Below are 18395 nucleotides of genomic sequence, written 5' to 3' on the forward strand. Positions count from 1 at the left end.
TTGCTAGCACCTGTTGTCTCTTCTTAATGTTAGCCTAAGAGGCGTGAGGTGAGAACTTGTGCTTTTGCCTTGCATTTCCCTGATCAGCAATGTTGAGCATCTTCATGTGCCAGTTGGCCATTTTGATATCCTCTTTGGAAAAAAAATGTCTATTTAGTTTTTCCTGCCTAACTTTTAATCAGATTGTTCACTTTTTTTGGTTATTTAATTGTATGAAGTCTTTATATATTTTGGATAATTTAACTCTTTATCTGATAAATGGTGTGCAATTATTTTTCCCATTCTATAGGTTGTCTTTATTGCTTGTGCATAAGCCTCTGAGTTTGATGTAATCCCATTTGTTAATTTTTCCTTTTGTTTGTGCTTTTGGCATCATGTTGAAAAATTATTGACAAGACCAACATCAAGGAGTTTCCTCCTGTGTCTGCTAGGAATCTTATGGTATCTGGTGTTATGTTTAAGTGGTTGATACATTTTGAGTTAATTTTGTGAGTGATGTGAGGTAGGGAGCAATTTCATTGTCCTCTGCATGTATTTCTCCAGTGTTCCCAGCACTGCTTGTTAAAGAGACCGTCCTTTCCCCATCAGGCGTTCTTGGCTCCCTTGTCGAGTATCAGGTGACTGTATGTGCCAGGGCCTAGTTCTGGCCTCTGTTCTGTTGGTATGTGTCTATTTTTGTGCCAGTACCATACTGTTTTATTACTCTGGCTTTGCTGTATACAGTTGACCCTTGAACAACATGAGTTTGAACTGTGTGGGTCTACTTAACACATGAAATTTTTTACAGTATTTTAAATGTATTTCCCTTACAATGTTCTTAACATTTTTTTTCTCTCTGGCTTACTTTAAGAATACACTATATAGTACACATACAAAATATGTGTTTCTCAACTCTTTGTTATTGGTAGGGCTTCTAGTCAACAATAAGTTAGTAGTAAAGTATTGGCGGAGTCAAAAGTCATATTAGGATTTTAAACTGTATGAGGGAGACTCCCCCATACCCCTAAGGTGCCCTATTGTTCAGGGACACCTCTGGTGGTGGTCTTTTCCTTGGGATTACTTTGGGTATTTGGGGTTGTCAGTGATTCTACAAATATTTTTGGATTGTTCTATTTCTGTGAGGACTGCCTTTGATGTCTTGATGGGTATTGTGTTGAATCTGTAGATGGCTTTGGGTAGTATGCACATTGTAACAACATTCTTCAATTCATGAACAGGATATCTTTCCATTTGTCTTTGATTTCTTTTCAGCAAAGTCAAAGTTTTCATTGTACAGATCTTTCACTTGTTTAAATTCCTTAGTATTTTATAGTGTTTTATGCTATTGTCAAATGGTGAGCTAGTTTATTTTCAGATGTTTCATTAGTGTAAAGGAATACAACTGATCTTATATCCTGCAGCTCTCCTGAAATTGTTGGTTAGTTACAACAGTCTTGTTTCACTTGGATTTTTCTACATATAAAAGCATTTCACCAGGAAATTGAGACCATTTTACTACTTCTTTTCCAACCTGGATACCTTTTGTTCCTTTGTGTAGCTAGTAATTCTAGTAGTGTTTTGAATAGAAGTAAGAATGGACATCCTAGTCTTGTTCCCAGTCTTAGAAGAAAGACTTTAGTTTTTCTCCAGTGAGTGTAACATTAGCTCGGGCTATGTTGTGTATGGCTTTTATTATGATGAGGTGTGTTCCTCCTATACCCAATCTGTTAAAGGTTTTTTTTTTTTATCATGAATGGCTGTTGTATTCTTTTTTTTTTTTTTTTGGTGTCTATTAAAATAATTATGTGGTTTTTATCTTTCATTTTATTGAGGAGTATCACACTTATTGATACATATATGTTAAACCATCCTTGCATCTCAGGGATAAATCCCACCTGTTCATGATGTATAATCCTTTTAATTTGTTATTGACTTCAGTTTGCTAATATTTTCTTTCGAATTTTTGCATCTGTATTTATCAGGGATACTGGTGTATATATAGTTTTCTTGTGGTTTCCTTTCCTGTTTTTGGTATCAGTGTAATGCTGGCTTTGTAGAATGAGTTTGGAAGTGTTCACTCCTCTTTGAGAGTTTGAGGAGTATTGATGTTACGTTTTCTTTAAATATTTGGTTAGAAATCTCCAGTGAACGCATCTAGTCCTGGAGTTTTCTGTGTTGGTAGGTTTTTGATTCCTGATTCAGTCTCTACTCAGTGGTAAACTAAACTAAACTCTGTTCAGGTTTCCTCTTCCTGATTTAGCCTTGGTAGGTTGTGTGTTTCTGGAAATGTGTCCATTTCTTCTAGGTCATGTAATTTTTTGGCATATAATTATTCCTATTAGTTTTTTAAGATCCTTTGTATTTCTGTGGTATAACTTTTAATGTCTCCTTTTATTTCTAATTTTGAGTCTTCTTTTTCTTAATCTGTCAATTTTATCTTTTCAAAGAACCAGCTCTTTGTTTAGTTGATCCTTTTCCATTGTTTTTCTGGTCTCATTTATTTCTGTTCTGATCTTATTCATTTCTTCCTTTTTTAAAAATTATTTATTTATTTATTTATTTATTTATTTATTTATTTAGAGAGAGACAGACAGACCAAAGAGAGGGAGAGAGAATCAAAGGCTCCACACTGCCACTGCATAGCTGGACACAGAGTCTGAACCCATGAATCATGAGATCATGATCTGAACTTAAAATGGAGAGTATGATGTTTAACCACCTGAGCCACGCAGGCACCCCTATTATTTCCTTCCTTCTTGTTGGTTCTTTGTTGAGTTTCTTGAGGTATAAAGTTAGATTGTTTGAGATCTAATTTCTTAACATCTGTGTTTATTACTATAAACTTTCCTTCTTTACCTTTTCTTGTTTGGCTTTGCTTAGAAGTGTATTGTTTAGGTTCCACATATTTATAGATCTTGTCATTTCTTTCTTGCTGATTTCCAGTTTCATACCTTTGTGGTCAGAAAAGATAGTTGGTATGATTTCAATATAAATTGCTAAGATTTGTGTCCTATAATCTGTCCTGGAAAATGCTCATGTGCACTTGAGAACAATATATATTCTGTTGTTTGGTGAAATGTTGTGTATGTCTAAAAAGTTGGTTTGCTCTAAAGTATGGTTCAGTTCCAGTGTTTGCCTTGTTGATTTTCTTGACCCAGAGCCTTAGACCACTTGGCCACTGCATTGCACATCTTCCTTGTTGATTTTCTCTCTGGATGATCTTTACTTTGGTGCTAGTGCAGTGTTGAAGGTCCCCTAGTCTTATTTTATTGTCTCTTTCTCCCTTAAGACTTGTATTTGCTTAATATGTTTTGGTGGTCAGGTGTTGGGATCATATATATTTAAGATTGTTAATTTTTTGTGATACATGGACCTCCTTATCATTATGTAATGACCTTTGTCAGTTTTACCATTTTTAGCTTGAAGTCTGTCTTGTGTAAGGCAATACCTACTTTCCTTTGGTATCCACTTGCTTTGAATGCCATCTTCCATCCTTTCACTTTGAGCCTCTCTATATGTTTAGAGCTGAAATGAGTGTACTGTAGTGAGCATAGAGTTGGGTCTTCTTTACCCATCTGGCCACTCTGTGCCTCTTGCTGGGTGAATTCAATCCATGTAGGGTGATTATTGATATGTAAGGACTTGCTACTGCCATTTTATCTTTTGCCTTATAATTATTTTCTCTCCATTGTGTCTTTTTCCTTTTTTTACTGTCTACCTTTGTAAGCTGGTGTTTCTCCTTGGTTATTTGCTCAGGCTCTTTATTTTGGGGCTCTGTTCTAGATTTTTGCTTTGTGATTACTAGGAGGTTTATGCAAACATCTCATTCATAAAATAGTCCTTTTATGCTGATAAAAATTTATATTCATTTAATTTCATCTTTTTATTCCTCCCCTTTTATACTTTTGATTTCATAAATTATCTAGTATGCTGTGAATTGTTAAATGTTAATAGCTATTGTTATTTTAATACTTAAAAAATTTTTATAGTTTTATAGTCTAAAATAGAGTTATTTCTGTCTGTTGATGCCCTTTTCATCCTTTCAGCTTGAAGAGCTACTTCCAGCATTTCAGCCAGTGTTAGTGGTGGTGAATTCTCACATTTTACTATTTTGGGAAATCCTTTCTTTCGTTTTCATATCTGAAGGAGAACTCTGCCACTTAGAGTGTTCGTGCCTGGCAGTTTTTATCTTTAAATTGTTTGAATGTCATTCCATTCTCTCCTGGCCTGTAGAATTTGTGCTGAGAAATCTGATAGCCTAATGGTTTGGGTTCCTTCATTTGTTAAATTTCTCCCCCTGTTTTTTTATCATTAACTTTTGACAGTTTCTATATAATCTGCCTTGGAGGTCAGTTAGCTTTGTATTCTTGTATATTCAATCCCTTCCCCAGTTTAGGAAATTCTCAACCATTATTTCCTTCTATAAACTCTCTGTCTCCTCCTCTCTTCTCTTTCTGGTCTATCCTTTAATCTTATGATGGCTTTTCTAATGGAGTCTGATAGTTATTATTGGTATGTTTCACATTTTAAATATCTTCATTCTCTCCTCTTCCACCTGAATCATTCCTAACCTGTCTTCTGGCTTGTGTATTCTCTCTTCCGTCTGATCCTGCTCCATTTCCAGTGCTAGTCTAATGCATTCTTCATCTCATTTTGCCTTTTTGGTTTTATACAATTTGTCTCTTTGGTAAGTACTCCTTATGTTCATTTATTTTATTCCTAAGCTCAGTGAATAATTGCCTTTCTGAATTTTCTTGTTGGCTGATATTTTGGATTCTTTTTCAGTGAGATTGCAGTATTCCATGTCTTTGGGTGCACCTGCTGGGGAATTGTCAATGTCTTCTTGTGATACTGTATTTCCATGATTTTTCATAGTGTTTGATGAAATGTGCCTGTATTGCCACATTTAAAATAGCAGCACCTTTCTTACTTAGGTAAGGCTTTGTTTCCTTTGATTTTAATAGTAAAACAGGTTGATAGTTAGAAGCCTTTCTTTTGTTTTCCAGAAGGTGGTGCTACAGCACACGTGTTGGGGTTTTCTTACTGGAAGTGACTGCCTATGTTGGAAGTGTGCATTAAAAAGATGGTATTTAAAAACAGACTGGAAGCAGAGTGGGAGAGGTGTGTGCTTAGCACTTGGGGAGTCAGGTGTGTCCACAGCCTGCTAGGGCAGTCCCGGACTGGGGGATTCCCAGAGGATGGACCTCTAGCCGATCCCACGACATATGGGAGAAAACACGTCCCTTCAGCAATCTTTGCCTTTTTAATTCCCCTCTACTCATTCAGAGAGGTCTCTCTTAAGAAATGTGGGTGTTCCTGAAGAGCAAGAGAACCCTCCAGCTGCAGCCCAGGCAGCTTTTCTACCGCCTCTCTAAAGAGGTGGCCACTCACTGCCACTGCACTCCCCTGGTTCCAGAGCCTCCCTGGACTTAATGTGCATAGATGGATGTCCAGGTGTCATGTGCAGAGGTACCTATATTGGGTTGTGGATGTCCAGTTACTTGTGAGGCGAGGGAAAGAGGAATGTCTCATCGCGTCATGATGCTGACATCACCACTAATGAATTACCTAGAATGTGCTCCACCACTTTGGAGGCTCCTGCAGAAGGTGAAAGGAAGCCCTGGGAAGGTTTAAACATGGTAAGTGATTTGCATTCAGACTGCCCTGGCCTTTGAATGGAATTTAATATGGATGTGAGGGTACTGAGACTGCAAGTTTCATTTATTTTATTGTTTTTAATGAGCGCAAGCAGGGGAGGATCAGAGAGAGAGGGGGAGATACAGAATCTGAAGACAGGCTCCAGGCTCTGAGCTAGCTATCCACACACAGCCTGATGTGGGGCTTGAACCCACGAACTGTGAGATCATGACCTGAGCCGAAGTCAGACGCTTAGCCGTCTGAGTCATCCAGGCGCCCCAGTAGACTGCAAGTTTTAAATTCCTGATCTCTTCAGGCATCTGTATTCTTTTATGTGGTATCAGACCAAGATGACAAAGGCCTAAAAAAGAAATTGGTAGAATGGACAGGGAAAGAGTGGGTCTATAACTTATCTGAAATAGAAAACTTAGCTCTGATAGGCAGGTACTGATTTGGCTAATATTGGATGTACTGAGAGAAATTCTAGCTCCTCACTGCAAGACCCAAGAACAGGGGCTAAGCTTCCGATTATGGTGAATTAACAAGTGAAAAAACACTGCATTTTTGAATACTGTTTGATTTGGGTGTTAGAAGCAAAATGGGTTCAAACTGAACATCTCAATTTGGAACAGGTGCAAAGATACCCCTTTCTTCGAAAACGATCCAAATAACATTTCTGCAAAAGAAACTTAAGGCAAACAGTAGAAGGACAAAGTTTAAAAGTCAGTTGAAATTTTCTTTTAATGAAAGACCCAAGAAGAAGCTCCTTTGTTACAGTACATAACATATGGCTCTTAGGCGATCAGGGAGTCAGATGTTTATACCAGTTACACCAGTGCTGAACTGTTACTGGCAGGTGAACAGTGAAGCAGTATTTCCTTTACTGGCATTGAGATTGTAATACATTTTTACATGCAGTAAGTTCTTTGGTAGACCTTTCAGTGGAATTACAGAATTTGCAAAGTAGTAGTAAAATATTTCATGTAAAATTTGAGCATAGTACTTCTCACCCATAAGCTATTTATACAGATGTCAGGGGGAAAAAATAAGTTGATCCTAGTAAACTTTTAAAATATTGCCTCACAACTTACCAATTAACTTATATATTCAGACACACACACAAAAATGTAAATGAAATAAAGTGATAATGAACTTGTAAAATATGTCCCATTATTGTTCTAGTAATTGGGCAAATGGAAACTAACCTGAAGGGCCTATGATTCTCAAATCCTGGACACCTCCTACTTCCTCCTCTCCATCCTGCGCCCAACCCCACGCACCTCTCTCAGGCATCATTTTGGAGCAGCGACTTACCACAAATAAGTACGTAAATAACAACAGCAATAATTTTCAACTAGTACTACGTCATAATGTCCCCAGGACTCTGCCATATCATATGTGAAGCATGTGGGTGCAAAAAGGTGATCAAAGTAAATCGCTCTACTACAAAAAAGAGAAACCCAGGATGGGGAAAGGAGTATCCAATGATTTCGATCATTCAGGACATCGAGGCTGAATATATATAATGACCTGGAATTTCAGTGTTGGTTTGGTGTGAAAACTGATGCTCCTTCCCTCCGCCCAGTGAGTTCTCTTCCGTCAAGAGGTATATTTCTGGAGTGATTTGTACTTTGATTTTAAAATCAGAAACTTGTTCCCACCGTGGATCTGGTATGGAAGCATCTTAATATTCTTTGAGTGACTTAGAAGATTAGAGTCATAATCACGTGATTACATATGGGGTCATTTCACTTAGGCCACCTGCACTGCTACAGTTCCAAACCCATCCTGGAGAGATTTACAATAAATAGAGCAACTGACTTTCTCTCATAGGTGGGTTCTAACTTCAGAAGACTTTATGCTCCTAAAGCTGCCACTGGGACCCAGAGTTCATGGCAACGACGGCCCCCCGGAACGGTCCTTTCACACAACCGTTTGGACGGGCGTGACGCACTGTGCAGGGGAACTGGCCCTCTCGGAGGATGAGGTTGATCGGTTGGAAATCTCTCTCTGTAGTTCCTCTACTTTCTTCTGGAGCTCTGCTCGTTTAGCGAGAAGTTCTTTATATCTGTTGTGAATAGGCTCCTACAAGAGCAAAACACCGTCAAATCAGTCAGCCAGGCCGTCGGAAGCAAACTGGAGTGCAAACATTCTGGTACCCAGGTCCTTCCCTGACGCTGCGGTGTGTACGTTCTCAGCTGTGTGGGTGAGAATCAGCTGGACACTGGCAACTCCACTCTTCCCCAGAGCCCCCAGGATTTTCTGCAGAAGACCCTGGAACCGGTCCTTACTTACCCAAATACAACAAATAAGTAACAAGAAAATCTGAAGGCCAAAACTCGAGATCTCCTATCACTTAGCTGCAGATTTTTAGTCTTTTAAGGAGTTCTGAGTAGTATATATCCCATAACCTACTTCAAAATGGACCAGATTGTGTTAGGCTTTTTTCCTAAAGCCATTTCCCTAAACCTATTAAAGTGACCTGTAGAAGTTATTCAGTCCCTCACTCTCATTTTACAGAGAAGGGAAGAAAAAACAAGTGTTTCCTCCAAGACCTTATGAGTAAAATCAGGGTACGAATCAAGTATATTGATTACCCACCCCCATGCCTCTGTGTAGTGCTTTTTCTATTACACAATTATAACAAGAAAAGAGGCAGGTTTTAAATATACCTAATTTTCTATGTGCTTTAAAGGTGACAAACCTGATAGAGTCAAATGGATGAAACCCCCCACGGCCCGTATCAGAGCAGGTACCTGCGGCTTCATCCGCGGGTTCCACCTGACGTAATAGCCCGCCCAGAGCTCTAGGTGGCGCAGGCTGGCTGCGGGGTACAGGACGTGGTTGGAATAGCTCCCGTAGAGAGGATTAGTGAAGTCTTCCAGCTGGCTATTTATGTAAGACCACAGTGCCACAGTCCTTTTAGGAAGATTCTGTAAGAGGGAAATATAGGGACTTTTAATTATTAAAATCTGCCTAGAGGGAGAGAACATGGACACTTGCCCTGCTTAACATGAAAACCAGAGAGTACTGGAAAACCCTGCAATTCATCAAAAAGTTAAACAAGTTCCATACCAGTAGTTCCCCTCTTAGGTATATACCTAGAGAACAGAAACAGATGCACACCAAACCCTGGACGCAGATGTCCCAATCCACAGTATTCACTGTAATAGCCAACGGGAAGAAACAGGCCAAAGTCCATCAACTGATAAATGGATAAAATGTGACATATTTATCTAATGGAATCCTATGTAGCCATGACAAGGAATGAAAGTATTGCTACACACTACACATCGAACCTTGTAAACACCCTAAGTGAAATGCCAGACACAAAAGCCTCCTTTTGAAGGATGAGTCCATTTACATGTTGTATCTAGAAGAGGCAGGTCCAGAGATTGGGGTGTGCCAGGGACTGGGAGAGAAGACTGGGGAGTAATGAGAAATGGGTACAAGGTTCCTTGTCAGTGTTCTCAAGTCAGTGATGCTGAATAGTTACATGACTCTGTAGACATACTGAAAAGTACTTAAATTATGCACTTTTAGCTTTATGGTCTGCAAATTTATCTCCATTAAAAGTTTCTTTTTTAAAAATCAAGATATAGTTAAATTCTATTCAAGGCTCTCAAGAGACGAGAAGTATCTCTGGAACCTAGGTACTTTTAATTATCTAACATTCAGGAAGTTCTTCAGGGGTCCCCATGCCTGGGAATACGGATGGCATTCTGGACACTGAAGATACGGTGTAGTAAAAATTGTAATATCCGTCTTCAAGGAGCTTTCAGTCTACCACATGGCAGTTACTGTAGTGTTTTGTACTTTAGTTAACTCTCATAATAGTATTTTCCCTAATTTACCGAAGCAGAAATTAACAGGGTTACCCAGTAAGGGGGAGATCCAAGATCTCAACCCAGGCGGCCCAGCTCCACACCAAGCACTCTGCCACGATGCTTTATGGAACAGCATGAACTAACTAGTTTACAACCACATTTTTAGAACGAAGGGATGCAGAAGGAGACACCAACCAAGATGATTTGGAATTTCATACACAGGACAGATGTGCTTTGAGGAAGTCAGAAGTATAACTTGAAATTTAATCCTCACACAGCTTCTTCTAAATAATACCAATCACTTAAAAGGGATTATCTCTGGTGAAGCGGGGAAACAACTTTCTATATAGTATCTCTTCAGTGTTTGGAAGTTTTACAGTATTATTTTTACAATTAAAAAAAACAACCACCCCGAAATGGCTCATGTGTATGCAGAGGTGTACGGGGATCTGAGCTGTCCATTCATGTGTACATTTTTTGCTAACAGCATTTTTCTACACCTGTTTTGTTAACAGAGATACTTGAAACAGATCAGGTTCAGATATACGGAAAAGAGGTAATCACCTTACAACATGGGAAAGAAAATATGGCCACAGAAATCATCCGAAAGAACTGTTAAGTTGAAATCTATCCAAGAAAGCACCCAAGTCTAGGAAACATCACGCGCACTGGGAGTAAAGAGAGGAGGATCCTGGCTCATATTTTTACCTCTTTTCCTCTCTGCTGCTCACTGTTACAGAGGAAGGTTCCAAATAAACAGCTATATAGATGGTCCAAAATGGTGATGAGAAAATATTCATTGAACTCAAATGCTGTAGGAAACTGCAAATTGAATATCATAAACAAAAAAATGATTAGCACATTTTTTTCAAGCATATTCATCCCCACATCCAGGTGGATACTTCGTAATACTTCCTAAAATTAAACAATATTCAGCACTAGATATTTCTAAGCCATTATGGGATTATCTGCTTTATCTATTAAAAAAATCACTTTACCACTTTTCTGAGATTTCACCCCGACTCTCCTGTTCTTGTGCAGCGAGAGTTTGAATCTTGGTGCCTCTGTGTGTCCTGTGTCTGTTACTCCTAAACTTGCGGAATGATGAATTCTGACTTCAGCAGTGCGCGCAACTCTAGCCTTTCTTTGCCAAAACTGACCATAAACAATGTAATAAGATTTTCTTTAAATTTTCAGCAACATAGTTTTGGTTTCAGGAATAACACAGAAAAATATCAGTGTCTCCAGCAAATGTCAGCAATGCACAAATATAAAGACCCAAGGCAGATGTGCAGGTCATTAAAGGCAACCAGTCAAGCCAGTGTCCTGTAATCCAATCTCTTTCTAACGAGAAGAAAATTCACTTTTCCTTTAACCTAGGACAAGAGCTTGAGTGGGTATCTTCATACTACATAAACATCACAATTTGGGGGGAACTTCTTAAGGATGGATGACAGATTCCAGGAAGGTAAAGGAATTAGTATAATCCACCCTTATCCACCTGATACTTCAAAATTATTTGAAAGTCTCCATGAAAATTGTACCAATTATAGGACGGTGAAAAAGAAATTCTGTGAATACTTGGATTGCAGATTTGAGGAATACATCTTGGTTCCAAGTTTTTGTTAGAATGATCCCTATCCAGTAAACAAGAAAATAGCCTGAACCACAAGCAAGAGGGACAGGGGTGGAACCACCTTTACCTTGATGTTCCCTAGATTCCTAGGCAGGGTCATATGGCAAATTTTCCAGCAATGAAGGGTTAACTACCCTGCCTTGAGTAATACTTTTTGTGACTGTGAAGCTGAAGCGGGTGATCGAACACATGCCAACCAAAAGCCAATTACCTATAAGAAACTTAGTCAAATCCTGTTCACTCCTTTACAAAATAAATCCCATCTCCCGGACTGGGTGACACACTCTTATTCACCAACTCTGAATGCACCCTGACTTGTTAAACAGCAATCCAAAGGAGCTAAGCCTGTGATTAGTTGTTCATCCTTCCGTAACACTACCTGCTCAGTTACAAGAAGAGAGCTTCAACAGCAGGCATCTCCTCACAACAAAAGTGGAGGGCATGAGCTGCTATTAGCAGAGGAGGAATATTTCTCGCTCTCCTAAGGGGTTTAAAATTTGCAGGGCCCAGGAGCACCTGGGTAGCTCAGCTGAGCAAGCGTTTGACTTTGGCTCAAGTCATGATCTCGTGGTTTATGAGTTCAAGCCCCACATCGGGCTCTGTGCTGACTGCTCAGAACCTGGAGCCTGCTTCAGATTCTATGTCTCCCCCTCTCTCTGCCCCTCCCCAGCTCATGCTCTCTGTCTCTCAATATTAAATAAACGTTAAAAATAATTTTTTTTTTAATCAGCAGGGCCCCTCATCAACTGGGTCCTGATCCAGGACTAAGGGGGTGGGGGTGGGAGGAGGGGAGAATCTGGCTCATCACAACATAATTGGTATCATTTTGACAAATGTGCTAAGTCTCTGCCCAAGGTTCAATTATTTATAAAACTGATGATTGCCCATAAACATGTCTAACATGTTCTACCTTCACAAATATTGTACAAAAAAGTATAACCCAATGTCTAAAATGGAGATTCCTCACTATCATATATTTTCAGTTCTATCAGAGAAACCGAAGATTAAACTGGTTTTCTATGTAGTAACTGAAGCTCAGAATTAGAGTTAAGCTGCTTTGAAATCTACAGCATAAAATAAGTTCACATGTCACTAAGGAAGCAAGACATTTATCATGTACTTTTCTTTGCAAACAATGGGTAAATGTGATTTTCCCCCCGACACCAGAACTGATATATTCACACATGTTGTCCCCCCAAGGTATGCACCTCAGCCATCACTGGTGCCATGGTTTCACACAGCTTTTTGAGCCTTTGATACGGCCTATTTAATTTTTGCCCATACTCAAACATTATTTAAAAATCAAATATGGTAACGGTCTTACTGTTTTGGGTCAGACACCCAAAAAAGGACTGGTACGAATTTGTACAGCTACTCCAAGAAGTAGTAAACATGATTAACAACGTAGCATCTCCCCTCCCCAGACACACCAAGGGTCTTTTATAGAACAAAACTTGAACTGTTACACATGTTTGCAGTAAATATGTTAAAATACCAACCGCATCGTACTGTACTCGTATCTACTACAATGCTTCATTTAACCCAGCGGTTTTCAAAATAATCCACCCAAAGTGAAACGCTTCCGGTGGCAGGGCAGGGGCAGAAAAACACAGCATTCCATACATAATTGGTGTATTTCACCTGGGGACAACGATTTTCTTTAAATGAAATAATAGTCTTTTCTTGAAACTAAAACAGAATCCTACAGCACAGCAGAGCCGGTAACTGCCCTATTTCACGTCCCTGCGGCAGTCTAACTGAAACCAAACCAGACTTCTGGTGGCCTCAGGTCCAATATCCCTCCGGTAAGTAGTTAACTGACATATCAGTGAACAGTAGCCAAGATCTGAGATGATTTCTCTTGAGTAGAGTTAAATCGTTTTCAGACACCAACTCTTTGCCTCATTAGTGAAGTGATCCCATAATAAACCAGGTGTTTTTCAATCTCCTTTGGTATCTTTCCAAAAGACTAAATCCATTACCATTAATATTTCATATCAGTTTGAAAGCTGAAGATCTAAAAAACAATTTCTCCCTACCTAAGAACAAAAAGAACTGAATCTATTACATACCCATTGAGCCATAATTCTCATCTAAACATATTTTTCCATTAAAATTACTTAAAATATGATTTTCTTTCACTGTATCTAGCCTATTCACTTCTTTACCTCTAGCTTTCTTAGCAATGTATAGATGAGCTTCTGGGTAAATATATTGCCATGATCTAATGTAACGACTTGTGTAAAACGAGGAAGGAAACCTCTTGGGTTATTATTAATTCCTCTGGCTGAAGTGCTAATGGATCAAACTGTCAAGTGTTCTTGCTATCTCCAAATACTATCCTTTAACTTACCGAGAAATCTTACAAGAATTTCCATTTTACATGAAATGCAGCAGCAGCATTGACCAAATCTCCCAATTCTGAGCGGCTTAAAAGAAAGATGTTAGAATGACTTTCCTAAATAAATTACCTGTCTTGTCATTTGCCAGACACAGTCAATAAACTGAAGAAAAACAGGCGATCGGTCTGCATCTGCGTGGTTCTTATCTCCATGGCCAAGTCTCTGAAGCAGAAAGAGCAAAATGAAATACTGTATGAGCTTTGTGGGCCTTTTTTTTTCATGGAAATTATTTTATTTTCCAATAAAAGTAATATTTGCTCAATATTTTTTAATGTTCAAAGATCTTTTTGGAAGAGTCACAGCAAGGAAAATAGAAATCACTCATAATTTTACCAGGTAAAAGTCTCTCTTACCATTTTGATGTACAAACAGCCATATTATTTTCAGACAAGAGATGCTTGTAACAGGAATTACAACATTGTTTCAAACCCAAATATAAAAGGTTAGTAATGGAAGACAGCAGCAGTCAGCTCTCAGAACCTGCTGTTTTGTCCCAGAGATTTAATATTCCCTAAATATTAACAGTTACTTGTACAAAAGCCTCAGGAATCAACCTTCTCCCTTGACACCTCTGGCCAGGATGTGAAGGGGACCTGAGGGTCTTAGCTCTCATCTGTCCTTATCAAGAAGGGCCATGTTAGCACAAACTTGGGAAACCTTTAACAAATGCTTGACATCTACCCTCCAAGCACGTACTCACCTGCTTTGCCAGGTTTTTTCTCTTCTAACGACCTTTGCCCCAGATGACTGAAACAGACCCTCCATACTCCAAAGCAGGGATTCTAAAAGTATGGTCCCTAGATTTCTGGGGGCCAGGGGGGACTCTGTGAGGTCAAAACTATTTTCATACTAAGACATTATTTGCCTTTTTCAGTACACTGACATTTGCACTAATGGTGCAAAAGCAATGAAGCATAAAACTTTGGGGACCTAAGGGGAAATCAAGCAAGGCGCTGGAGTCCAGCGGCACTAGTAGTGTTATCTTCTGCCTTGCCACACGCTCGCAGTTCAGTAAAAGGGGAAAAGGCCAATTTCCTTGATGAAGCAGTGAAAGTTAAGCTTATTAAATCTTTCCCCTTAAGGTCAGTTTTTTTTTTAACATCTTGTGTAACAAAGTGGAAAATACACATGATCTAGTGCAAACTGAAGTTGAGGGTACAAACTACTTTTTCATGGAACGTCATTTTGACTTGAAAGAGCAACTAACACGTGAACTATGGTTAGTAAGACTTGAATATCCTGCAGACATTAAAAAATTTTTTTTCTTACATTTTATTTATTTTTGAGAGACAAAGCGAGTGCGAGCAGGGGAGGGTCAGAGAGAGAGGGAGATACAGAATCTGAAACAGGCTCCAGGCTCTGAGCTAGCGGTCAGCACAGAGCCCGACGTGGGGCTTGAACCCACGAGCCGTGAGATCATGACCTGAGCTGAAGTCGGACGCTCAACCGAATCACCCAGGAGCCCCTGCAGACATTTTTTTAAATGTACAAAGTGAATGTGTCTTTCAAGAAAAACAATGATAAAATTCAAGCTCTGTGGAAATCTAATTTCCACAAATTAGATCTGTGGAAAATCACCTGCCATAATAAGTTTAATAATATGTAAACTTTTCTGATAATATCATTGGTTACATTAACAAACGCAATATTACGATATTATGTAATGCAATTCAGTACCACTGGAAGAGCTGTACAGGTCAGTGGGCCAGTACTTTCCAAGTAACCAATATATGACGTTACAGAATCATACATGGGGAAAAGTACAAGACAGACCAATGGAATTTAATGGAACAAACAATGAAAAACTCATTGAGTTTTGGACTCCACATTACAAGAATCACAGAAGAAATTAGCACTTGTTAAATTTTGGCACAGTGTTAAAGAATATCCAGGAGCGCCTGGGCGGCTCTGTCGGGTGAGCTCCTGACTCGCGATTTCGGCTCAGGGCATGATCTCAGGTCCTAGGGTCGAGCCCCACATCGGGCTCCGCACTGACAGTGCAAAGCCTGCTTGGGATTCTTTCTCTCCCTCTCTCTCTGCCAACTATGCTGCTTTTGTGTGTGCATGTGCTCCCATTCAAAATGAACGAACATTAAAAAAAAAAAAAAAAGGATATCCACAATTCCCTAAAAAAATCTATTCAGACACTCTGTGATTCTCAACCTGCATATCTGTGTGTGGTTTCCTCAGAAGTCAGATTTTTCCTAACTGGCCTCAAGCAACAGCAACATTGCAAGAAACTGAATGCTGAAGTAGTTGTGAAATTCAGCCACCTTCTAATAAGCCAGACGTGAAGGAAATTTGCAAAAAGTTGTAAAACAATGCCACTCTTTGAATTAAACTTTTTTTGTTGTTGCTTCAGAAAATAGAGTTAGTTTTCTTTGAAGTGTTATTTAGGTTGGGAGCACCTGGCTGGCTCAGTCCATGGAGTTTGTATCTTGATCTCAGGGTTGAGTTGAGCCCCACACTGGGTATAGAAAGTGAAAATAAAATTGTTAATAAATAAAATTATCTAGGATAACATATAGTAGTATCATGGTTTGATGTTTGTGTCCCCCCAGAATTCAGGCTGAAGTCATAATGCCCAATCTGATGGTAGGAATCATTGTCTGTGAGCTCCTAGTCATGAGGGTAGAACCCCAGTAAGCAGGATTAGTGCTCTCATCAAAAGCCCCCAAGAATGCCTGGGTGGCTCAGTCGGCTGAACGTCTGTCTTGATCGTGGATCCAGTCATGATCTCACAGTTGGTCTGTGGGATCAAGCCCATGTTGAGCTCTGTGCTGTCAGTGCAGAGCCTGCTTGGGATTCTCTCTCTCCCTCCCTCCTTCCTTCTCTCTCTCTCTCTCACTCAAAATAAGTAAACTTTAAATATGGGTAAGTGTCTGCCTTTGACTCAGGTCATGATCTCACAGTTCATGAGTTCAAGCCCTGCATTGGGCTCTCTGTCATCAGTGCAGGGCCCAATCTAGATATTCTGTCCCCCCCCCCCCGCCTCTCTGCCCCTTCCCTGCCTGTGTGTGTGCATGCACGCACACACACACACTCTCTCAAAATCAATTAAAAAAAAAAACTTAAAAAAAAATACTCCACAGAGCTTCCTAGCTCTCGTTACCATGTGGGACACCGTGACAGGCTGACAATCTACAACCTAGAATAGGTTCACGGAACCAAACGATGCTGGCACTCTGATCTTGGATTTCTAGCTTTCAAGACTGAGAAATAAATTTCTGTTAAAATTTACAACCCATCCAGTTTTTGGTATTATGTTACAGCAACCCAAGCAGACAATTTATCATTTCCTTAATATTTAAACATTAAAAATTTTTTAATTTTTAATATTTAATAATTCTAATTTAATATCTAATTGGTAGCTATAAGCCATATTTACAAAGTTCTCTGGAGTCATCTATAACTTAAGAACGGAAAGGGGTGCTGACGTGGGAAGGGTTGAGAAGCGTCACCCTACATTAGCCTGGGGAGCGTATCCTCTTTACCAGCTTAGGGACCAAATTCTGCTTTCAGAAAAACTGCAAGCGAAAAATGGTGTAGGTCTCCAGAGTCAGCAATTTAGGAATCTACAGAAAATTCCAGCAGTCTGCAATGTTTACTATTTTGGTCACATTTATATGAACATAGGCAGGTTTGGCTGACTAAAACTTCATTCTTTGAATTAAGAGGAGTTTTTTAAATGGTTTTTCTCATGATAAGTACGTTAGAACTGAAAAAGGTGAGCCATCTGAAGAGATACCCCAGATGCCCAATTTTATTTAACGGTTGAAGTTCAAAAGAGCAGACTACCATGAAATGTCTTGTTTCTTTCAAGTTACAAGTGAATCTTGAACAACACGGGCTGGACAGCACAGGTTCACTTCACATGTGGATTTTTTACATAGTACTGTAAATGTATGTTCTCTTCCTTACAATTTTCTTAATAACGGGTTCTTTTCTCTAGCTTACTTTAAGAATACAGTATATAATACATATAACACACAAAGTATGTGTTAACCGATTACGTTATCAGGCTCCCTTCCAGTCAACCATAGGCCGGCCATAAGGAGTTCAGTTTTGGGGAGGAATCAACAGTTATATGTGGATTTTTGACTGCACCCCTAACCCCTGCACTGTGCATTGTGCAGGGGTCACACTGCAGATACACCCTGGTAACCACAGAGAGTAAAGGTTAATAATGTTAGAGACAGCATCTGGGCAAACATCTTTCAGAAAGTTTTTCATCTAATCTAGACAATGCTGCCAGGAACTACGCTCTCGGTCGCTTCAACACCTCTGACGAGCTAACTCTCTCCTCCAGCATTCTCTAACTCCACCCTCCCCTTTCAACTCTGCTCCTGCCAAGCTCAATCCCACCTAGACTTTTGCTCACCTTGTTTCTCCTTTTTCCTGGGTGGGGGGGAATATTCCTACTGCTCACTCTCTAAGTTCTATGATTATAACTAACACAGCGGAGAAATATATGAGAACCAAGGCCTATCAGGTTACTGGTCCCAAGTTCTCTGATTGCAAATTTAGCCTTTAGCAGAAGCACAGCTAAAAACCACTCGAATGTTTATTTAACTAACAGGTACATCAGTCAAACCCAAAGTATAATGTGACAAAAAAGCAAATGTGAAAGCTTAGTATCCTTTGAAAGGGACATAATAACCCCATTCCTCTACTTCAGGAACTGTGATTAGTTCTGGGCACCACACTTGAAGAAAGGCATGGTCAAAGTCCGGAGGACAACTTAGGTGAAGAGGGTTAGATTAAGATGGGAAAAGATTGAAAAAAAAAAACACCAATGTTTAGCCAAAAGAACTGAAGTCTATGCATGAAGTGGGCAGAGAGCTACTTCCAGATATTTGAAGGGCTATCTGATTTGAATGAGCAGTCATATCTGTTCCTATCTTCAAAGGGGAA

General features: G+C 39.5%; 1 protein-coding gene across 5 annotated transcripts in view; it reads right to left on the reverse strand.

Annotated features, from left to right (window-relative positions):
* Positions 1–6338: 6338 nt before the first annotated feature.
* The window catches only part of MTMR2 (myotubularin related protein 2), a 114178-nt gene continuing 102121 nt past the window's right edge, over positions 6339–18395 (reverse strand). For all 5 annotated transcript variants that reach the window (XM_029957205.1, XM_029957204.1, XM_029957207.1 and 2 more), the window contains 4 exons: positions 13551–13643; positions 10152–10265; positions 8373–8549; positions 6339–7701 (listed from right to left, as the gene is read on the reverse strand). In XM_029957205.1, the coding sequence (XP_029813065.1) occupies positions 7540–7701; positions 8373–8549; positions 10152–10265; positions 13551–13643 (546 nt within the window). In that variant the 3' untranslated portion in view covers positions 6339–7539. The remainder of the gene's footprint in view (positions 7702–8372; positions 8550–10151; positions 10266–13550; positions 13644–18395) is intronic.

The sequence above is a fragment of the Suricata suricatta genome, chromosome 11 (assembly GCF_006229205.1).
Source record: "Suricata suricatta isolate VVHF042 chromosome 11, meerkat_22Aug2017_6uvM2_HiC, whole genome shotgun sequence".
NCBI lineage: Eukaryota > Metazoa > Chordata > Mammalia > Carnivora > Herpestidae > Suricata > Suricata suricatta.